Source organism: Schistocerca piceifrons, chromosome 5 (assembly GCF_021461385.2).
Source record: "Schistocerca piceifrons isolate TAMUIC-IGC-003096 chromosome 5, iqSchPice1.1, whole genome shotgun sequence".
Lineage (NCBI taxonomy): Eukaryota > Metazoa > Arthropoda > Insecta > Orthoptera > Acrididae > Schistocerca > Schistocerca piceifrons.
Window position 1 is genome coordinate 153,187,505 of NC_060142.1, and position 25,035 is coordinate 153,212,539.

Genomic DNA, 25,035 nt, shown 5'->3' on the forward strand with positions numbered 1-25,035 from the left:
TCTTTGGACAGAAATTTTCAAGCATGTTACAGTAAAGAGGGTGAATCAGTGTGACACTGAATGTTACCCAACAGCTGATTTTGAATTTGCATATGTACAAAGACGTGCACTTTGTTTTAGTTATTGTTTTGTTTTACTGAGCAGCTTTTTTAACCCTCGAGTGCGTGTGCTATTTTTCATAACATGAGCAGCACACGGTGTACTTTGTACACATGTAAAGAATAGCTGTCTTCATGTAACCAAGGTAAACATGTATGAGAAAAATCACAGTTTAATTTTAGTTCAATTAAACAATGGTGAAATAAACTTGCATTATATGTGCTAAATCACTCATTAATTAAACAATAATAATCAAATAACCTATCATTCCATCACTCTGTTGCCACAAACAAGTGTTATGACACAATAATGATCCACTCAAAGCATTCAACAGCACAGCTGCATCAGATCTCTGCCAACCACTTGGTTGATTACTAATTATCTTATAGATAACTGCCTCATTGTGGGATTGTGCTGCTAGCTCACAGGATCTGGGTCATTTTCTTGCATGGATCACAAAGTTTTTCTGACCTAGCTCGCTGTTTATTATAGTTTACTGCTGCTCACTCAGAAGTGTAAGAGCACAACTCATCACTGTGAAAGCTGCTGCAGTAATCAAGGAATAGGTATGGGCTCGCTATTGTAAAACAACAATGGAATGGTACAAAAAAAAGTTTTTGTAATTGGTGCATGCTATACACAGACCACCTCCTTGAGGTTAATACTATGGTTTCTTATCAGAGAAACATTTTCTTTAAGCTCAATGTATGTAGCTTTGTAAGACACTTCATTTACATAATGACCAGCACAGGTGCTTCTTAGTTGGGTTAAAATCAAGCTGCATTTTTTTTCTCCTTAATGCTGTTCTGGTAACTAAGAGAATTAGCATAATCAACATTTTCATTTCAAACCACAGTGGCTTACATTGATTTTATGGACTCATTCCAAAAAGCCAGGTAGCCTTGGGCATATTTGTAATAGCTACATACTTAATCAACTTGTGAAATGCCATCACCATCTGGGTAAAATGCACAGATTTAGATGAACCAAATGTGTTATGGCACAGGAATAGAAGAGCAGCTCTGGTATTTTTTTATGAAACAAAGGGAAAGTAAGTCTCCTGATCCTAAATGGATTTGTGCAATCACTTCAGGAAGCTATCAAAGAATTGTGTCACACTTTACAAAATTTTTAAATGAATCACTTCATCAAGATCAGATTCCCTAAATTTGGAAGGTCATGACTGTAAGAATATATCAGCCATTTTGTCTGTCAAAACGCCAAATACTCCAAACACACACACATTTTCCTGTACTTCTCAAGAGATTTAAACAATGGAAAACCTAGCACAGACCGAATAATGAATACAACGAAAACTGTTACTCGCCATATAAAGGACATGTTGAGTCACAGATAGGCACAGCAAAAAGACTGCTATACACATGATCTTTCTGCCAACACATCTCAGTGGTCAAAGAAAGTGGTCAGGCATGGGAGATGTGCTTGTCTGAATGTGTGTGTGTTTCCTTCTTTAGAAGGTGGCCTTTTGTTGGAAGCTTAGATGTATAGCTGTCTTTTGGTGTGTCTGTCTGCCATGCAATGTCTCCTCTACATGACGAGTAGCAATCTAACATTTTAACATATTTGTCTTAACATATTTGACAGACAAAATGGACGATATCTTTCTACAGCAGTGAGAGCTTTATTTGCCATCTCCCCCAATTTTTTTAATTTCATGAATTACCAAACTCCAGACTTACAAAATCTGATCTTGATGAAGTGATTCATTTATCAAATTTGTCAATTATGTTCGACAGCTGCCCGAAATGACTGAATAAAACCAGTTTGGACCAGGAGACTTATTTTTCTTAAAGATCAGAGTTGCTCTTCTGATATCCTACCGTACCAAAACACACATTTGGTTCATCCAACACTGCTGCACTTTTACACAGATGGTGGAGATATTTTACAAGCTAATTAAGTGCGTGCCTATTATGAATACCCAAAGTAAGCATAGTTCACAGAATACACCCACTAAATACACCATATTTTAATCATATTAAACACTTCTTGAACTAGATGGAGCACACATATTTTCTTGTAATACAAAACCAAATGAAGAGAATTACAACTTTGCTACTGTTTGGAAATAACATAAATATGTTTGAAAATAAAATGAATAGAGGAAAATCATTTAACAATACCCCTTTTCCCAATCCCAGTGGCTGCACTGCTAAATAGCCTGGAGGGAGATTAACTGCAACTGGAAGTATTTGGTCTTCAACGTTTAACCTGCAATAAGAATTCTGTGTAGCACTTGAGACACACTAGGAAGACAAGAACACATCAATTGCACAAATGACACCGCTTTACACTGAAATAACAATTAACTTTTTAAGTCAAACCACAATACAAATAATGAAAATGATACCTCATGCATTTTATAAAGAAATGACAGAAGTTAAGAACACAAACAATTTCTCAATATTAAGCAGATACAGGAAGTGACAACATACAATAATAAAGTCACCTTTGTAGGTTTTCAGAAGAAACAAAATAGCAAGTGCAAAAGAATCTTCACTAAGGAATAGAGGAAATAGAGTGAAAGAATAAAAAAATATTGAGGTCAAAGAGAAAGAAACGCCACTGGACTAAGACATAATAAGTAATTGTTTACGTGGTGCATAGATTGCGAGATGCCATAAAAATCAGACAATGCAAATAAGAGCACAAGAGAATGGGCTCTCCATTCATAAAATATGTGAAAAAAGATGCTATTGTGACAAAATGTTTCTGTTCAATTGCACAGGAAGCAATAAGTTGTGTGATGCTTAACCACAAACTTACACAGTTCTATGTTTGATGACAGTCTTTTCACTAAATAGGTTTAATTTACTAACTGCTTCCAAAGCAAATGGTACTACTCAACTCTTCATAGGGGAATACAATGTGGAATTCCCCGACAAAATATAGCTCACTATAAACTTATATTACAGAAAGTCATTCAGGCAGTCAGATTCAATTTTATATTACAACTGTTTTCTATTTTTCACTTATTTATATGAAATAGGATGAACTGTTACTTGCCACGTAGAGAAGACATTAAGTGGCAGAAAAGCATATTTAAAAAAAAATATTATTTGGTATTATTAGCTATCACACCAAGGAGATTTGGAAAGAATAGTGAAAAGAGTATTTCTCATTTCAGGGCACAACAAAAGGTAGCTGAAGCCCTGACGGAGTACCTGATTCAGTTGCTGCAGTCATGGGTCATACTGAGTCACAAGGAGAGTGCTCCTTTGCGACTGGTCAGTGGGTATGTGGAGGATGGTAGATGAACAAAGAGATAAGGTGTGGGATCCCTTGTTTCTGGCCAAGATGGGGAGGGTAATTTCGGACTATGAAGGCCTCTGTGAGACTCTTGATATATTCAGAAGGATATGGCTTATCTCTGCAGGTATGATGACCACAGGTAACTATTTATTGAAGGCTTCTTGGTGTGAAATGAGTAGCAGCTGTTGAAGTGGAGATATTGCTGGTGGTTGGTAGGTTTGATATGAATGGAAATTGAGGAAGGTGACTTGTTGGATTAAGGAGGGCCAGTGAAGCAAAAGGGGGGAGATGATGTTGAGGTTTTGGAGGAATGAGGATAGTGTCCTCATCCTTGGTCCAGGTCATGATAATGTCATCAATAAATTTGAACAAAGATTTTGAATGGTTAAAAAGGGTTCATCTAGAATTTAGATGGTCCATGAATGGGTTAGTATAGGTTTGTGCCATTTAGGTGCCCATGACTGTACCATAGACTTGTGATGCCTTCAAAGGAGTAGTAACTGTATTTGAGAATATATTTGGTCAGGGTGACCAGGAAGGAAGTTGTAGGTTTGGAATAAATCAGGCACTCGGAGAAGTAATGTTCAAAGGAGGCAAGGCCATGGGCATTGCGATATTAGTGTAGAGGGAGGTGGCACCAACACTGATAAGAAGGCAACAGCTGTTACAGGGATAAGTGTGGAGAGTTGGTTGACAAAATGGTTAGTGTCTTATATAAGACACACAGTATTCTGCCGCCCGTTCAACTTGTGCTATATCCTTATCCCTCGTTACTTTGTCCCTGCTGCCAAGTCCTTGCTTCATGGCTCATATCCTTGCAACAGACATAGATGCAAGACCTATCCCATACATCCTCTTACTACCACCTACTCCATTCCTGTCTCAGCATTTCCTACGCCATCAAAGGCCACCTTTGGAAGCAGCCATGTAGGCTGCCAACTTAGCTGCAACCACTGTGTAGTATTCTACATGAACATGGACACTGACAAGCTGTCTGTCCACATGAATGGCCACTGTGAAACTGCGGCCAAGCTCTTTCCCCTTTCCCCCAGCATTCTCTCTCAATGCTACACCCAGTAGCCGACCATCCTGTCTCTACTAGCCCTCTGCACACTCCCAAAGGCACCTTTCCCTTCCTTCCCTCTTGCCCTGAAATCCCTCCTATCCTTGCCCCATGCTTCTTCTATACTCCCACTATCCACCTCAGCTGAGATTGCTGCGCACCACAGTTGGGACTCAGCACCCATAGACAACAGTGGTTATGTGTATTTGAGTTGCATGTATGTGTGTTTCTAGATCTGGCAAATGACCTGGTCGGATAGCCTATGATATCAAACCTTTTAAATGCCCCTGTCTGCCACACAATGCATCCTCCATGTAGTGAGCAGTGATCTATCTTAACTCATATTTTTTTTTATTCCATCCTGGATTTACCATAATTTAATTACAGATATGTATATTAATTAATGTTTGGTACAATCTACATATTGCAGTTTAACACTGAGTTTAAACCAATAGTGAACCAGTCTGAATTTTAATAATGCCTTACCATTGCTTATTAAAAAGGGCAACCAAGAATATATACTGGATAATATATACTTCTATATAAAGACAAGTCGGTGTTTTACTATTGCTTCCAAAAATTTCAAAAAGTTATTACACCAAATTTTTACACATCACTCTAATAAATATTCAGATGGATATAGACCACATATTTTTAATACACATATATGCACATAATATATAAATATACAGTAAAATCCTCTTTTTATGATTTTCAGTGGACGGACCCAAAAAAGTGTAAAATGCATGAAAGTGTAAAATGCATTAAAGTATAAGAAAAACAACAACTGAAAATGAATAAATTACTCTTATTCTCATTCCCTTTATATCGTTCAAAATATGAAATTACGGCAATTTAAGTCTACCCTCTTTAAAAAATATCTGAAATAACTAACTGTCTTTGTTTCTTTCTAACAGCAATCAGCTCTACTTATCTGTCCACAGCACACAAAGCATCAAATGCATTATCACCACCTGATCCTCTACCAATGCACTGCCTCAAAATGTTAATAGTTTCCATAGCTTATCTTCTGCTTGGCACAACTGGTTCTTGATCATCATCTTCATGATCCTCTTCACCAATCTCCACTCTCTTTCCTTCTTCAAAATGTTTGGTAATAATGTTATCTACTGTTGACACACAGACATATTTTTAAAACATAGATGACATGCCTGTCACAGAAAAATCAATAGGTAACATACATCTTCTTCCAGTGGTTCCTGTGTGTTCCCTGTGAACTTAAATACTGCTTTCATGAAACAGTTAGAAATAGTGAAAGGAGTCACACCCATCTATGCTTTGGCTACATAATGCACAGCATCCAAAAGTTATACGATCATAGATTTTGGGTCCATCCCATTATCGTGCATAAACATAGCCTTCTGGACTAACATTTTTCTATATTTCCACTTAAATGAATGGATGATTCCCAGATCTAACAGCTGAATCTCACCCATACAACTGGGAGGCAGGAACACTACCTCAATGTTTCTGGGCTGCAGAATGTCAGGGTGTGTTGAACACTTGTCAAGCAGCAGCATTATTTTCCTATTTTTTGCCCCCATTTCAGCATCCAGTACATGCATGGTGGATGTGAAGATGGAAATGGTTATCCACTCAATTCTCAGGGTGTTGCCATCAAGTAGAATTCCCAATACTCTCATGCTAACAAACCACTCTGCACCCAGTGAGTTTATCCAAACGATCATACACTAATGGCTGAATGTTTGTTTTTTTTTTTTGTTTTTTTGTTTTTTTTTTTTTTGCCATGGAACAAGACTATCTCAAATTGGTTGTGATGTTGGGCTGATTTATCACAAATGTGTTCAGTATGGAAGCTGAAAGTTCTTCACCAATTGAACTCAAGATCCAGCATTTGAATCTACACATTGTAGAATCCTCATTTTTTTTTCCTCCACAAATACATTTCCTATCTTTTCTTATCATTTCACTCATACTCACTGATTCAAGCCCGTACAGCATATTACTTGGGTGTGGGTGTGCTTATTATTACCAATACAGTACTATTTTTTTAGTTCATTGTAAGAATTACAGCTCGCTTATTGCGTTCAAACAAACAGTCATTATATGGAAAAGGCTGGTTATAAATATAACAAATACTGTTAGTGAAATTTAATCTAATGGCGCATTTTGTTTCAGAATTCTTCATTAAAATATGCAGTAACTATTTTTTATTTTTTAACAACAAAAAGACTTCTTACTTAGTTCTTTTCGTGACATGCTGACATGATTGGAACTTCTTCTGTTGACTGTCTTCTGTTTTCAACTGTGGCAAATTAAACTGTCCAATGATAATGACTCATAAAGTAGCAACTTTCATTATGTTACAACAGATGTAATTTAATTTCACACTCATTTATACAAGTAAACACCACTTTTGAAGAGGACTACCTCTATAATGGGCTATCAAGAATCATCGTTACTTCCACATGAAATATATACTAATCAGTACTAGGCGCGCAATCTTAGTTTGGTACAATCTCATGTCAGACAGACATTCCTATTCAATACGCTATGTAACATGACGATGATTTCTGCCCTCTTTCTCACCCAGGATGTCCCAGAGCCGAGTGACATCCTTATTGGCATCAAGCTGTAGATTTTGTGCCTATTGTTCTCTATTTACAAAGACTGCTAGCTATAGTGTTTTAACCACTATCGTGTTACAAGTTTTATTTACCATGATTTTATGATAGGTATCAATAATAAGTCTCACATTAGAATATAGATATTATTTTAATGTGGATTCACAAAAAAGCTTTTGCTCCCATGTTTTATTTACACCGTTGTACATGATCAGAATGAAGAGGGAAACCCATGTGTGTAAAATCCATAACAGCATTCCATTCACAAAAATTTTAATTAAGATTGTGTGCAAGGTTACTGACATGTGTTCATCCCTCAGATCATCTGTGAATGGAATGGATTGGTGGGGTTTCATATGACAATATCTTCATAAAAAACCATGTGATGCTACTAAAAATAGGATTACAGTAAATTCAAAAAGGCACATTAAAATTAACACTCAATGACAGCATTACCTTCCTCTATGGAGTAAAGGAGTCCAAGAATATCCCACACAAGTCTCAACTAAGCTGTCCTTCTTCTTTGATGAATCGCAAGATATGTGCAAAAATGTAAAGAGTAGATGGTGTTTGGAGTGTAGTTGTATTGGCAGTCTCATTTTCACTTCTTCATACCAAGATGGAGAAGTGTTGTGGTGAAGGACAGCACATGAAGCTTGCTGCACGAACACTGAACCTCCTGGTCTCCCATATATGCACTGCAAGAGGCAAAAGTCAACAGAAGCATGTTATCGTATACCTGATCGCCCACTTATTTAGCTGCAAGTAAAGTAGCAAGTAAATCTTTACCTCCCTATCTATGTCATGCCAATGTTTACATGCTTTTCATATCACACACACACACACACACACGGGTATGATGGGTAGTCATATGGTTATAATTATTACCTCAAAAAAATAAAGTTACATATTTAATTTTTTGTTTGTTTGCATGTGCATGACTGTAGTCCACACACACACACATTGAAATCCCTAAAGCATTTTTTTAATGTGATAATTAAAACTTTATGACTACCCCTTGTACATAATATGTATTGTCAGTCAAAACTCTTCACATTAAAACCTAAGAAATTCACAATTTATAAATAACCGAGTTTTCTAATTTAGAGACATTTATCACTGATTTTAATTTCACAGAAAAAAAATGCTTGCCTAACATGTAGCATCAGTAGCAGATTATCGGCCATGAATGAAAGTGGACAAAAAACTTAATTTAAGGAACTAGAGGTTTCTCCATCCAACATATGGGAGAGAAGGTTGGTGCAAATGAGCTAATCAGAGATTAATCAAGAAAATTGGCCATGACCTTACATCAAAAAACACAGATAGGATGAGGAAAAGACCAACAGGCAAGATCTGAATACCTGAAAAGATTTGAATACCTCACTCCTCTTCTGTAGTCCTGTTATGCACCCCAGTTGAGATTGCTACTCATCTAAGTCACGCCTCACACCCCTGTGATGACAGAGGGTATGTCTGTGTGAGCTGTGTTGTTGTGAATGAGCGTGTCTTATTACATCTGACAAAGGACACAGTCCAATAGCTTTCCAATGGGCTACTTTTAAATGTGTCTGTCCACTGCTCAAAGCTGCCTCTATTTGGTGGGTAAAAATCTATCCTAAATGAAAAGAAGAGACTGATGGGGAGCTGAAAAGGCAGACACAAGAGATGATAACAATATCCACAGCGGTACTTAAAACATACAGATCAGAATAGGAAACAGAAACAAACAGCTGTGGCAGCAGAAAAGAGGAAAAAATGTTGTTATTGTTGTACATGTGCTCAGGGAACGTGACAGAATAGTCACTGGCTTCTGCAATAGATTAATACAAGTACATGGTCAGTTACCAGCCATTTGACATCTGTTGTTGTGTAACATCCTCCTCTAGACTTTTCCGTGCATTATAGTCTTCAATTATATGCATTCATGTTACTCCTGCATCCTTTTTAATCATCCACATTACACTTGGTCACTGTCTTGGTGTTTTCATATCTTTTCGAATCCATCAAAGAGCTTCCTTGGTCCAACTAACATCCAAATCACCTCATTTAATGTTCTGTCCACACCCATTTTATTTTCATCCTACTCGTAATTTGTGTGTGGCAATCTAGTTTATTCCCTGATCCATTTATTTGTATTCCTGTCTGTCGTAGTAATTCATAAGACACATCTATTCATTGCTCACTGGACACCCCTCAGTTTCATGTGTCACTGTTATAAACCCAAACTGTGAATAGAAACTAATTGAAAGCTTTTGCTCTCTACATAATACAATCTTCATTTAGAAAATTACATCCATTTTAATAAAAGGACTCCAAGCCACTTTTCTCTTCTGTTAATTTCTCTTCTATCCATAGAATCATTGTCTTCAACTGCTCTAAATGCTGAAATCTCAACTGCTGTAATTCTATGTGACAGTAAAACAAAATTAATTAAGAAAACAACAAAATTAATTAAGAAAACAACAAAATAATACTTTACTGAAAAGGTTACATAAGGGTAGATGTATAAATACATGTAAAAAAAGAAAACTGAAAGAATTATGCAGTGAAAGGGGTTAAATATAAGTATGTAAAAGCTGGGAATATGGGCCAAAATTTAATAGGGGTTGATATAGCACTTGTGATAATCAAAAATAAAGAACATGTCCCCAATTACACTATAGGCTGCCCTTCCATCTGCAAACTGGATACTCTCTGATATATGGAATAATGACAATCATATGCCACAAGTGCCAAACAGTATTGGTTATTCTTGTTTGAGGAGGAATCCATGCACTGGAGGGCAACAACCATTCTTGAGGGGATTTAGTAGCACTTCATTTTGTTTTGAAGCTTGGAAAGAGATTCACCACAGTCGGGTTGCTGGCTGCATAATACTTGCTGGCCTCACTGATCATTCTACATCTGCATATCTACATCTATATGGCAACTTTGCAATTCACACTTGAGTGCTTGCCAGAGGGTTCACAGGACCATTTTCACAGAACCAGTCTCAAACTATTTCTCAACTGCTCCACTTTCAACTAGCACACGGGAAAAATGAACATCTAAATCTTTCTGTGCAAGCTCCAATTTCTCTTATTTTATTACAATGGTCTTTCCTCTCTATGTAGGTGGGAGTCCACAAAATATTTTAGCATTCGGAGGAAAAAGTTACCAACTTTCTGACAAAAATAGTTGGTCTGAAAACAAAGCAACAAAATGTACATTTGTTTTAAAAACGGCAAAGAGCTGGAGCAATCAGATGCCTAGAAATGGAGCAATCAAACCCACAAAAATGAATAATGTTTCAATTTTTTCCCATCATTTCAATTAATTTTCCACAATGCTGGTAGGGAAACTTTAAACTGTGACAAAGTAGGTTCTGCACATCACTGTTTCACTGCTAAATCATCCAATTCACTGCTTTGAATTTCCAGATGAACTAGTACTGAACCGAATCCTATCTCTTTTACAAACATCACGATGAAAAAGAGAATGCCCTAGATCACTTGAAGAGCATTCAGGGAGTCAGAGCAATTAGAGAATTTCATATTTTAAATCATAAGTATTACGTTCTCCAGATGGTTCGTACTTCCACGTCATATTATACCGAACTTGTTTGGCATTTGTAGCTTAAGGACATGATCTGAAGTTCCTAAACAAAATTCTCTGGGAAAAAAAGAATGGGTCAAGAAAAACAAGAGAAGTTTCTAATTACATAAGCGAAAAAATAATTGGGAGAGGGAGGGTTGGAAGAGAAGATAGTAGCAAATAGAAAATAGATAGATGCAGGCAGGTGGTTAGAACCAATCAAATGCTTCACACTGAGTTTCCAAAGCCAAATTCAGAGGTACTGGTGCTTTAAAGAAAAATTTAGCTACCTGCATAATAAAGCCTACTATATGCAACTATATGCAACAGTCTGTTCCACAATATGGTATTTTTTGTTACCCATGAAGGCTTCCATAACCAACACAGAAAGCTGAATGGCAGTTGTCTATTAGCTAGCATTCAACATGAGTCCAGTGTGTGATGAAGATATTGCAAAAGTTGAGAAATACTGAAAAAGTACTCTGCATGATCAGGGAGCAATATAGGGTGGAACATCATTTCAGAAAATGATAGGCCTGGCAAGGGAACAGACTGAACCACTTGAAGCCAGTATATCACCGTGTGATACGTGGTACAATCCTTTGTCACCTCATCTGAAGAGTCAGTAACAGTGGTGCAGACAATGATCATACTGAAAATCTGCTAATGAGCCTGACTGATGGGGGCATAAATACAAAAACTGGAGACAGTGGACAGCTGGATGTGTATTTGCATAGTGGACATGATTAAAATATTTGTCAACATCATTGGGAAGAAGAGTATTACATACAACAAATGGCAAAAACAAAGAAAGATCATGATTTAAAAAGAAAAAAAAACACCCTTGTGTTCTATTACACATGGAATACACATTTGGCTATGAGATGGACAGGGGAGAAATTGGCTGTATTTGCTACAAATGAACTATCCTGGCACCTGTCTTAAATAACTAAGGGAATTGACAAAACCTAAATGTATAGTCCAAACAGTGATTCACACTCTGCTTCTGTCGAATGTGAATCCAATGTCTTTAACCATTGCATTACCTTGCTCAGTAGTAAGTGACTTATGTTAAATTTTGTTGAAAGTTCCCTAAAATGCTTTTCTCCTGTGGAAGGTTTGATATTGCAAACATCTCTTTGAAGTCCATCAATGCTTAAGTTTTGGTTAATAGCCACCAACTTTACAGTACCCAATACACTCAGGAAAAGTCAGTGCAACTACAGAATGTTCCAGAGGTTGAATGTTAAAACATTTTTCATGTCCATGTCTAATCACTTCTTATAAGAATGACTCAATGAGGTTCAAAATACTTCACATTCAATGAAATCATAAGTATCCCCGTTCTCTGCAATATATACTTTGCTATCACACCACATGGTGGTGGCAAGGGCATGTATGTGATGTTCATAGTTTCAATTGGTAATACTGACAAGGTCTTAATCAATATCTTTGTATGCCAAACTTATACTCTCCTGCATCTACATCCACAAATCACTGTGACACTAATTACCCACAAACCACTGTGACACTAATTACCATGCAAGTAAAACCTGGATCTCTTCTGCTGCAATCAAATGTTCTGATTAGATCATTTGACAGTCCTTTTGAGACAAGAATATGAATATTGTCTAGTGACAAACTGAAAAGTGCTAGGAAGCTCAGAGAAACGAAACTCTTCCTCAATGATGATTTCAAAATGTAGCCTCTGGTAATCCTAGAATAATATGACAAAGGATTGTGAATGAAAATTTGGAGGTGATGTGCAATAATTATGCGAAAGTCATGGCAGCAAATAAAAAATAATGCAGTTTTTACAGCCCTAGAAAAGACAGATTTATCAAAAACGTGCAGTAATGCAAAATTAAATGAATGGTATATTATTATAACACACTGTCAAAATAAAACAGTGTATTATGAAAGACAAAAGAAGTTATAAAAATTTCTCAGTTATAAAAATTTCTCAATATAAGCTAATGAAAGGAATTTGAACTCAGAGAATCTTAAAATATGTTATGGAATACTAAACGCCTTATGCATATGACCAGTTTTGTTTAATTACATATTGGAGAACTGCCTGATATAAAAATTATTCTTTTTAAGTGTGAAAACACATAAACTATGTGCTGGAACACTTTATTTAATTATGAACTGATTTTCAGCTTACAAATCCATCATCAGGTGGGCAGGATTATTAGTTTGTAGTAAGTAAATATTTGTACAATACATCACTTACTGCTTTTCATGTTTAAATATTAAATTATTCTATCACAAAGTGATACAAGAAAAGTAAATATAAAGTTTATGTTTGAAGTGTGGGTCAAATTTTTCTGCTCCTGAAGTATGTAAAGGAGAACACAATAATTCTCTCGCATCAGGTTTTGTAAATGAAGATTTTCTGCAGATGAGAAATGTGTGCCAGACTGGGATTCAGACCTGGAACTTAGCCTTTCACAGGCATGTACTTGCTGACAGAACTAGCAATCATGCACAATCTCCCCTCACAGTTCTACTTTTGACAGATCTTTCTCCTCCATTCAAAACTTCACAAAAGTTGTCTGCATATCTTGCTGCTCTATCTCCCCTGGAAGAAAGGATATTTAGGAGAAACAGTTTGGTCAATCTGTTCTTTCAGGAATAGATACTATCTTCATATATAGTTAAAATAGGGCTACCCGGCCATTGTCCTTCTTGTGCGAATGCACACGCTATGCCCCAACCCGTACGGGACTTGGTAGATTAATCTGCCACGAGTAATGAATGTGATGGGCAAACATCTATTAGGCGTACTACAAATGTAGTGGTGTGGACATGTTGGGAATGTGGGTCTCACGGGGAGCATGCAAGGGATAAGTCCCTGCAAGCGCACTATCCTCTGTGCTGTCGGTGGCTCAGATGGACAGAGGGTCTGCCATGTAAGCAGGAGATCCCGGGTTCGAGTCCCGGTCGGGGCACACATTTTTCAACATGTCCCCAATGACGTATATCAACGCCTGTTTGCAGCTAGGGTGTTGATTTAATTATCATTTCATTCTAGAGAAGCTGCACGGTCATCAATGGTATCTGTTCTTTCGGGAACAGATACTATCTTCATATATGGTCAAAATGTCTCTAACCAGTACATGCTCTCGGAAGCCACAGCTTTCAGCAATTCCAACAGAAACCCAAAAAAAGTAGATCACTGCACTCCCAGCCCTCTTCAAAGAACTTGGAGCTTAGGGAAGGGTGATGTGAGGGTCACTCAGAATCTACACAATGAAGGATCCACCAATTCCGAGGAGAAAGAGCAGCTCTCCTTTCACCATTAGGGAACAGTCTACAAATAAATCAGGGGGACAACTATAGAAATCAGGGTGGTCCTGTCTTCTGTCAGCACATTCATAGGACACATGAAAGAAGTATTCCTTCATTCCCACATGCTATGTACTCTTGGTACCAATTCATCTGGCCAACATCAAACAAATTACAGTAAAGTATCTGTCATGAATATGATCTCAATCCTACCGCACAAGTATACATGGTAAATTTATCTGCTCCAATGCCAACTCCCTAAGGGTACTCTGCCAAGGATCTTCTTTGTCATGAAAAGCTCTGAAATAGATTTTCTCCCATTAAGTATCCCCTCCAACTGGCCTACACAGTCATCCTCCTAACATTCACAAGATCCTTGTATAACCATATGATATTTGCAGACCTACATACCTATTCCAAGAATCCTCTCGTGACAAATTATTCTACTGATCCATATGGAGCATAGGAGAGGTCCGCAACATCTGGTCGAGCCCAAGATGTAGAATGTCACAGGAACTGTGATAGTTTCCTGTCATCAGTTTCCTCCCTGTGCAACAACTGTCCTAAGCACTGCATGTCATAGATGAAAGGCTGCCAAATGAGCTCAACCTCTAGTAACTCGCACTGTCCAGATGCAGACAGGTTTGTCATAAAGTCACTAACCTCACTGGCAGACTGGCTATCCAGTACTGCCATCTCATGTGCATACTAGGTGAAGTCTTGTGTTATCCCAGCAATGACGAAATGGCTTTCGACGTGTGTGAACCACAGTAACACACAATCTGTCCAAAGAGCTAGTGCATTAAATGCCATTTCGGTCACTTGTGCTGCTGGCACAGTCCCAGGAGGCGGCAGCTGGTAATAAGATTTGTCAGACTTGCATCTGCCAGTATAGGCAGAATAATGCCTTGGGTGCAGGTAGAGCTGGTGGTGGTCACTGACATGGGGCGATGCCGGGATGCCCTAACACTCGCTTGTAGTTACATGATAGGACATCCCTCTGCTTCCAGTCAAGTACACAGCTACTCCTGGCGTCACTATTGCAGTGTGGTCATGCTTCCCACATACTGCCACTGCTGATAGCACAGCAGCAGCTGCTGCTGTTGAATCTCTTGTTGCTGGTGCCATTACTTTTGCTGTAGTTGTTCAATTTTGTTGTTGTTGTTGTTGTTGTTATTGTAAATACTCCATGGTACTTTTATTAGGGTCTGGACTTTGTAGGTACTATTAAGTGTACACTGCATCTAAATATACAACTTGTTATTGGCCTGTACAACAATAAAATAAGTAACTCTGATCACATAATTTACTCCAATCCTTGCACTGCGTGAGGTAGCAATGTACTGTCTGCTGAATAATGTGGTCTTTCCAGCATTGATCGTTTGCAACATTGTCAACGGAGAGGTGTGGAGTGATTTGTCAGCTGAGGTCGCAACACATTATTTATCAGCTAATATTTATTCAGTGCACAGCTTACTGTACAGAGATGACCACCATCACATTGGCAGAACATTTGAAAGGACAGAGACGAACTGTCCTACCTTGTGGATGTCAAATACCTAGTTATTGAACATGTGCTATTATCATACTATCATACACTATGCACCATGGACCATGGTATAGCACTTATATAAACTGGGTGGTAATGAGTGGGTCACTGGCTCTGTTCTCATCTCCTACAATTATTTACCAATTATCATTTTCTGATTTCTGAAACTTACTTATTTATAGGATTTTGCAAATGCTGGAAGATTTCTGCATATGTCTAAACAGGAGCACTCTCTGCTGAGGTAGGATCTTCAGCACCACTTGTACTTTTGAGCATGCTTTCAGTCTGAAGTGTTAGATTTTGTTGATGATCCTACTCATGTAACTGGTACTTGAATCTTAATTCCATATGACATAGTTTGGTGGAGACACTGAGTATCTCAGGTGTCAACATCACATGGTTTCAATAAGATTCTGCAAAAACAATTGTCATCATGGGCAGAAATCCAAACATGAAAAGTACATTCCTCCTACAGTCCACATTTTCAAGATATGAATGGATACAAAAGCACTTTTGAGCCAGATGAACATAAAGGATCCAGCAGTGTCTTTCAGGATACATTGGCCAGGATCCAACAAAAAGGCTACAGGGATTTGACCGTGTTGCTAAACACAACCAGTAGGATGACATGATACTTGCTAAAATCTACTTTTACTTGGATAGTATAGCCCAGCCATGGTTTGAAAGAAATGAGGAAACGTTCGAGAGCTAGGCAAATTTTAGACAGAAATAATGGAAACATTTGGCAATAACTAGCAGAAGGTAACTGAAAATGAGTCAGATGCCAGGGGGAGACAACACTGTCACCTATACTGAAAGGTTCACCACTGTGTCACACAGAAAATCCAAATATGACAGTAGCTGACAAAGATTTACACCTAATGGAGTGTGTGCTGGAGGCCAAGTGCTGCTTTTGAGATGTGTCATGTATTACCATAACAAAAGACTTCTTCAAGAGGCATCACCAAATCAACATAATGCAATAGAAAAGAGTGCACAAAAGACATATGACAGAATCATGAAATGTGGTACCAATGTCAGTCAAAGATGACCAGGACCTCACACTCCTAATATGGCAAACAGTAAGGGAAGAAATAGTAAGATTTATGACACCTGATAAGGGGAGTTTGAATGCCCTATCCTGACAATATTAAATATAATGACTTGGCTTCCCTGTATTTAAGGAACAACTGTAACCATTGACATGAAACTTTTACAGGTCATTAAACTGTATGGTCTGAGTCTTCTGAACTACAATAATTGCATTTCTGCCACTGCTTTCGGAAATACAATTTTTTAACAACACGGTTAAAATTTTGTGTACTGTTTTTTGTACATCTTCCTAAATAATTTTAATTATACATAACATTATGTTTTTTCTTTTAGTTCAGTAGACTCAGGATATGTATGTTATTACTTCCTGAAAACTTGAATACTATACTCAAAGTGGTTTCTGAGATTTAGGGAAAAATGCAACAGAAAATGTAAATGAAAAAATCGGAACGGCTTCCGAAGTTTCAAAAGACTGTAACTCAATATATGCTTCATTTTTTATTTTTAGTCACACAGAAGCACCCTGCACCATAATGTATATCATCCTCTTGATCTTTTTCCACGTGTTTTCATCTTTTCTTCTTTCTGGACTCCTTAGTGGCCCACACTGCCTGCTTCATTTTTAACAAATCCTCTGTATTATTTCTAATGGCCATCCCACAATACTGCTGTAGTTCAACAATCATTTTGTCTGTCAGCCTGCCTCTTACAGTTGTACCATCACAGTTTCTTGTCTCTCAAACCTTGTTTCATCTTCCTCAATCTAGTGCCTATCCTCTTCTGGACATGACCAACACTGTTAACCTTTATAACACAGCAATTTGCAGCCTTCTATACAAACAAAAAAATTACCGATTTTATTAAATCTTGAAATAATGCACATAAGAATTTTAAAATTTTCAACTGGTGAAGCTTATATTTAAAAAATAAAATAAAATGCTTCCCACGTGAGTTTATTAGTGATTGGTATATCATTTTATTTTGAAAATTGCAAATTTTATAACGAGATAAAACTCCGAAAACGTGAAAAAAAAATTTAGTCCATTCTACCTCCCCTTAATGTCAAACCCAGGCAGCAGAAGGCAGCATTACAAATTTATGATGAAGTTTGGCAACCATTGGTGCTAATCTCTACAAGGCAAACTGACACTGAGGGATTGAGCTAGAACAGCTGAACAACATAGTCACAAAGGACATCACAAATGACACATTACCAAGAACTGATAACACCTTGGATTGTCTGAAAGAAACAAAGCATTTATATGTAGACTGGATACTGTCAGATAAGGTCGGCGAGGATGACCAAGAAGGAAACTGCTTTCATAATATCTGATGGCCTCTATGCCTTCAAAGATATGCTGTTTGGTCTGCACAACATTCTATTCATCTCTAAATGAATAACAGGCTATAGCCTTTGACATCTTAATACGAAGAAATGTATTCCCTATCCAAATGTCATTGTTGTTTTGTAGAGCACCAAACCTGCTTGACAACTAAGCTGAAGTGTGTCCATGACACGGGTCTCAACTGCATCTGAGAAACTGCTTATTTGTTGCCCAGGAAATAAAACTCATGGGGCATCAAGTTAACAGAGATGGAGTCTGTCTTGACCCACAAAAAGTAAAAGCCACAACTAATTTTCCAACTATCTATGTGACATGACAAGCTACTTCAAAAAGTACTCCTACCATATAAAATGAAATTATTGTACGGCATTATTGGCCGGGAGACCCCATCTGAGATCGTTCACCCACCTGGGGCAAGTCTTTCTATATGATGCCATGTCGGCAATATGCGCATTGATAAAGATGAGATGAAATGTTAGGACAAAGCAAATGCCCAGTCCTCAAGTGATGACCATCTCCAACCTGGCCAGGAACTGAACCCGGTATTCTGTGATCTAGAGGTGGAGATGCTAACCACTAGTACACCACAAGTTGCAGACTCACTCCTACTACAGACACTTCATAAAAGATATCAGTTACAAGGCATGGCCACTGCAAAAACCGCTGCAGGGATATGTTAAAATTTCACCAGATCTAGCACTTTTTGGTGAGAATTCTGACAAGGAACTATAAATTTATACTAGTGGTTATGGGACTGGTGCAGTTTTAGTGCACACTAAGGAAGATGCTAACAGAGTGGTTGTTTACGCTTTCAAAATATTCTTCTACTCTTGAGTAGAATTACTCTACAGCAGAAAAAGTTCACAGTTCTTTTATCAATCAATAAATATAAACCTATTAATAACAAACAATGAAAAACCTGTGATGAAATAACAACAATATGAATTAGGATTGATTGCTACTCACCACACACAGGACGTGTTGAGTGGCAGACAGTCACATTTAAAAGAAATTCTTTTAAAAGTGCCTCTCTGCCACTTAATGCCTCTTCCGTGTAGTAAGTAACAATATATCCTAATTCATATTGCTGTTGAATCTATTTATAAAAAGTTATTTCACTATTATGACTGACCACCATTCTTTATGCTGACTGAAAAGCTAGAAGGATTAACCTGGACAACTGGCAAGACAGTTACTGAAATTTCAAGAAAATGTCGTCACACCAATGTACAAAAACTTATAAAAACATATGGAAGCCAACTGCCTTAGGTGAAATGTGCTGAAGGAACACTGCAGCACTGGTGAATCCAAGTCACTGCTGCACTGCAGCTGAAGAAAATGAAGATTCTGCAATACAGAAGATCACAGAAATCTTAGAGAAGGAAGAAGCTGTCAAAGGAGAGCTCAGATTAATATATGGAAGACTGTATAAAGGAATTATGGCCCAATGGGATGTACATGGTCGTTCTCCATCCCAGCTCATTCACAGTCCCTCATACTTAAGTTGTTGTTGTTGTGGTCTTCAGTCCTGAGACTGGTTTGATGCAGCTCTCATTGCTACTCTATCCCGTGCAAGCTTTTTCATCTCCCAGTACCTACTGCAACCTACATCCTTCTGAATCTGCTTAGTGTATTCATCTCTTGGTCTCCCTCTACGATTTTTACCCTCCACGCTGCCCTCCAATACTAAATTGGTGATCCCTTGATGCCTCAGAACATGTCCTACCAACCGATCCCTTCTTCTGGTCAAGATGTGCCACAAACTTCTCTTCTCCCCAATCCTATTCAATACTTCCTCATTAGTTATGTGATCTACCCATCTAATCTTCAGCATTCTTCTGTAGCACCACATTTCGAAAACTTCTATTCTCTTCTTATCTAAAATATTTATCGTCCATGTTTCACTTCCATACATGGATGCACTCCATACAAATACTTTCAGAAATGACTTCCTGACACTTAAATCTATACTCGATGTTAACAAATTTCTCTTCTTCAGAAATGCTTTCCTTGCCATTGCCAGTCTACATTTTATATCCTCTCTACTTCGACCATCATCAGTTATTTTGCTCCCCAAATAGCAAAACTCCTTTACTACTTTAAGTGTCTCATTTCATAATCTAATTCCCTCAGCATCACCCGACTTAATTAGACTACATTCCATTATCCTTGTTTTGCTTTTGTTGATGTTCATCTTATATCCTCCTTTCAAGACACTGTCCATTCCATTCAACTGCTCTTCCAAGTCCTTTGCTGTCTCTGACAGAATTACAATGTCATCGGCGAACCTCAAAGTTTTTATTTCTTCTCCATGAATTTTAATACCTACTCCGAATTTTTCTTTTGTTTCCTTTACTGCTTGCTCAATATACAGATTGAACAACATCGGGGAGAGGCTACAACCCTGTCTTACTCCCTTCCCAACCACTGCTTCCCTTCCATGTCCCTCGACTCTTATAACTGCCATCTGGTTTCTGTACAAATTGTAAATAGCCTTTCGCTCCCTGTATTTTACCCCTGCCACCTTTAGAATTTGAAAGAGAGTATTCCAGACAACATTGTCAAAAGCTTTCTCTAAGTCTACAAATGCTAGAAACATAGGTTTGCCTTTCCTTAATCTTTCTTCGAAGATAAGTCGTAAGGTCAGTATTGCCTCACGTGTTCCAGTGTTTCTACGGAATCAAAACTGATCTTCCCCGAGGTCCGCTTCTACCAGTTTTTCCATTCGTCTGTAAAGAATTCGCATTAGTATTTTGCAGCTGTGACTTATTAAACTGATAGTTCGGTAATTTTCACATCTGTCAACACCTGTTTTCTTTGGGATTGGAATTATTATATTCTTCTTGAAGTCTGAGGGTATTTCGCCTGTTTCATACATCTTGCTCACCAAATGGTAGAGTTTTGTCAGGACTGGCTCTCCCAAGGCCGTCAGTAGTTCCAATGGAATGTTGTCTACTCCGGGGGCCTTGTTTCGACTCAGGTCTTTCAGTGCTCTGTCAAACTCTTCACGCAGTATCATATCTCCCATTTCATCTTCATCTACATCCTCTTCCATTTCCATAATATTGTCCTCAAGTACATCGCCCTTGTATAGACCCTCTATATACTCCTTCCACCTTTGTGCTTTCCCTTCTTTGCTTAGAACTGGGTTCCCATCTGAGCTCTTGACGTTCATACAAGTGGTTCTCTTATCTCCAAAGGTCTCTTTAATTTTCCTGTAGGCAGTATCTATCTTACCCCTAGTGAGAGAGGCCTCTACATCCTTACATTTGTCCTCTAGCCATCCCTGCTTAGCCATTTTGCACTTCCTGTCGATCTCATTTAGAGACGTTTGTATTCCTTTTTGCCTGCTTCATTTACTGCATTTTTATATTTTCTTCTTTCATCAATTAAATTCAATATTTCTTCTGTTACCCAAGGATTTCTACTAGCCCTCGTCTTTTTACCTACTTAATCCTCTGCTGCCTTCGCTACTTCATCCCTCAAAGCTACCCATTCTTCTTCTACTGTATTTCTTTCCCCCATTCCTGTCAATTTTTCCCTTATGCTCTCCCTGAAACTCTGTACAACCTCTGGTTCTTTCAGTTTATCCAGGTCCCATCTCCTTAAATTCCCACCTTTTTGCAGTTTCTTCAGTTTTAATCTACAGGTCATAACCAATAGATTGTGGTCAGAGTCCACATCTGCCCCTGGAAATGTCTTACAATTTAAAACCTGGTTCCTAAATCTCTGTCTTACCATTATATAATCTATCTGATACCTTTTAGTATCTCCAGGGTTCTTTCATGTATACAACCTTCTTTCATGATTCTTAAACCAAGTGTTAGCTATTATTATGTTGTGCTCTGTGCAAATTTCTTAGCCCCAATCCATATTCACCTACTACGTTTCCTTCTCTCCCTTTTCCTACGGATGAATTCCAGTCACCCATGACTATTAAATTTTCGTCTCCCTTCACAATCTGAATAATTTCTTTTATTTCATCATACATTTCTTCAATTTCTTCGTCATCTGCAGAGCTAGTTGGCATATAAACTTGTACTACTGTAGTAGGTGTGGGCTTCGGATCTATCTTGGCCACAATAATGCGTTCACTATGCTGTTTGTAATAGCTTACCCGCATTCCTATTTTCCTATTCATTATTAAACCTACTCCTGCATTGCCCCTATTTGATTTTGTGTTTATAACCCTGTAGTCACCTGATCAGAAGTCTTGTTCCTCCTGCCACCGAACTTCACTAATTCCCACTATATCTAACTTCAACCTATCCATTTCCCTTTTTAAATTTTCTAATCTACCTGCCCGATTAAGGGATCTGACATTCCACGCTCCGATCCGTAGAATGCCAGTTTTCTTTCTCCTGATAACGACATCCTCTTGAGTAGTCCCCGCCCGGAGATCCGAATGGGGGACTATTTTACCTCCGGAATATTTTACCCAAGCGGACGCCATCATCATTTAATCATACAGTAAAGCTGCATGCCCTCGGGAAAAATTACGGCTGTAGTTTCCCCTTGCTTTCAGCCGTTCGCAGTACCAGCACAGCAAGGCAGTTTTGGTTATTGTTACAAGGCCAGATCAGTCAATCATCCAGACTGTTGCCCTTGCAACTACTGAAAAGGCTGCTGCCCCTCTTCAGGAACCACACGTTTGTCTGGCCTCTCAACAGATACCCCTCCGTTGTGGTTTCACCTATGGTACGGCTATCTGTATCGCTGAGGCACGCAAGCCTCCCCACCAACGGCAAGGTCCATGGTTCACTTACGTATTTTTACAATATCACAACATTGAGTTATTTGGGACTTATGAATCTCTTAATAGAACCAGGAGCAGATATCATTGGTTGTGTCACTATCAATTTGCCTAACATTGCATAAGTAACTGTAGGCAATACAAATGGCACACGCATGTTCCTCACTTACCCCCATAACATCTGGTATCAATTTCTCAAGCAGTCGCTCCATTTAATCAAACCAGAACTAATCTTTTGGGAAAGCTTTCCAAGTATATAAATGGTAATAAATGGATAGTATTGTGCACTGGCTACCTCACCTGTCACACTGTCCCCACAGTTCTACAGACAGCCTAGGCTCCAGAAATCTCCAGGTTTCTTAACAAATACAACATTTTTAAACATAGATAATCATGTTTAATGATCTCTAATTGTGAAAAACTGTTTCAATGAAAACTGGTGTCACAAGTAACTTCACAATGCATCAACCAAAGAACGACAACTGCCTACCACCTGCAGACAAATGGCACCACAACACAGTGTTTTAATAAGGCATCAGCACATGTACTCTCATTGTAGCTATGTCTAAGGGAAAAACTGGGACACAACATTGATTATAGTTACACCTGTACATAACAAAGTGAAGCTAGGCACTACATGTTTCACACAATTTTCCCTGATTTACAGTCGAGATGTTAAAACAACAGCAAATACTTTGTTTCTGTTTAAACCTCTTGATGTTCAATATGATTACGTCAAACAGCTCATCACCAGAACTGAAGATGCAAGACAACTGTCATACGTAAGGGTTTTGCACAGCCACCTAATAAAACCAAATATGGACCAGTAAGACTCAACACAAGTGATCTATTACAAATTTTTACACATGTGCAGAAGGCTGTGCTATCAGAAAATTATTACAGCATTACTTTGGTTACTATGTCACATAGAAGACATCACCTATGCAGTAGAGGACAATGATCCTAAACCAAGGAGACAAAAGTGTAGAGTGGCATTCTATCTCCTTCACATGAAGCCTTATCATAGTCCTGAGGTACACGCAGAAAATAGGGGTTTCTGATAGAGAGTCTCGTGGTGTTTGCACATATGACTCTTGTCCATAGTGAACATGTGCCACTCGACACAACTTTGGAGGCTGTGGCTGTTCATGTGAGGATATCTCTGGAATTTACCATCTGTCAGAAAATGAATGAAAGTTAGCAACAAGAGCACAGGATACATTTGTATGTACATAGAATATACCAGCCGATTGTAAAATCTCATAAATAAATAAATTCTAGAAACTCCAGGCATTTCAAGTGGGCTGTAACTGCCTAGATTTGGATCTAACGTACAAACTCCTGAAAAATTATTTCTGAATGCTCCAAAAGATGGAAAGACATATAAAATGTGGTTTCAGCTCGCATGTGGAGATCCAAATGAGATACTGGTCACTATGTGTGTTTATTTCTGTGAATATCACAAATACATATTCCCTTGTAGCATAATGGGTAGTGTGCTGGATTTCTAATGCAATGTTCACAAGATTGAGCCTCATTTGGTGCACGCTTTTTTTTCCTTTTTCCTTGATACTGTCTTCTCAAGTTTATTTTATTCATAATACAGTTGCGTAAAAGGTTTTATTTCTATGCCACATTACATTTTAATATCCATTTTTATTTATTAGTTTCATTTTACACACAATCAATTTGAAATAAATCATAAGGACGGTGTTAAGAAACTGTATTTCATGCCTGATGTAGCTCTTATTCTGAATAATTTGAGAAGTCATTTAACAATTTTTGACTACATTATTCTTCCCAAGCAAGTCACTGAAGAAAATAATGTCTTACTGAGCCTGCTGTAAAGCTGTATGATTTTGACAAAGAGAAAAATTTAACATTGCTTGGAACCTATGGTAAAATGAAAGTTTGTCCTGCTTAAGCACTTTTAAATCACAGTGCCTCAGCAGCAGTTAAATACGCAGTAGAACTATAGGTACCTTAATGTTCTGCTGTGTCAGCTGTATGTTTTGTAGACATAACTGCCAGGTGGTTTAAATTAATGACTTGGAGGAACAGAAAAACTGCAATGTGTAAAGCTGTTGAAGGCAATTACACTGAAGCTCTGCAGTTCACCACAAGAGTTATTATGCTGTCTGAAAATGTGAGAACTGAGAAAAGAGGTACTTGGAAAACAATAGTAGTTATGGCAACAACCACACCAATTAACAACCAGAATCATCTCCCAAATGAAAAAGTTTCCACTGTGGTTTATTGTGCATGCTTTCACAACTTGCTCTGGAAAATCTTTCCAGCATGGGTCGAGCAAATAATCCAGTTGCAGGTTCCCTACATTTTAAGACAATTCTATGACCTACTGTTGTGTCACAGCACTTCTGTCCCAGTTACTACGCAATACAGTTTTCATGTTTCTTGTTTCCCAA

The 25,035-nt window shown here is 38.0% G+C and overlaps 1 protein-coding gene across 1 annotated transcript in view; it reads right to left on the minus strand.

Annotated features, from left to right (window-relative positions):
* The window catches only part of LOC124798092 (dedicator of cytokinesis protein 9), a 340,161-nt gene that overhangs the window by 203,258 nt on the left and 111,868 nt on the right, over nucleotides 1-25,035 (minus strand). The window contains exons 15-16 of the mRNA XM_047261335.1: nucleotides 7,498-7,739; nucleotides 2,244-2,331 (exon numbers count right to left, since the gene is read on the minus strand). Coding sequence (XP_047117291.1) covers nucleotides 2,244-2,331; nucleotides 7,498-7,739 — 330 coding nt within the window. The remainder of the gene's footprint in view (nucleotides 1-2,243; nucleotides 2,332-7,497; nucleotides 7,740-25,035) is intronic.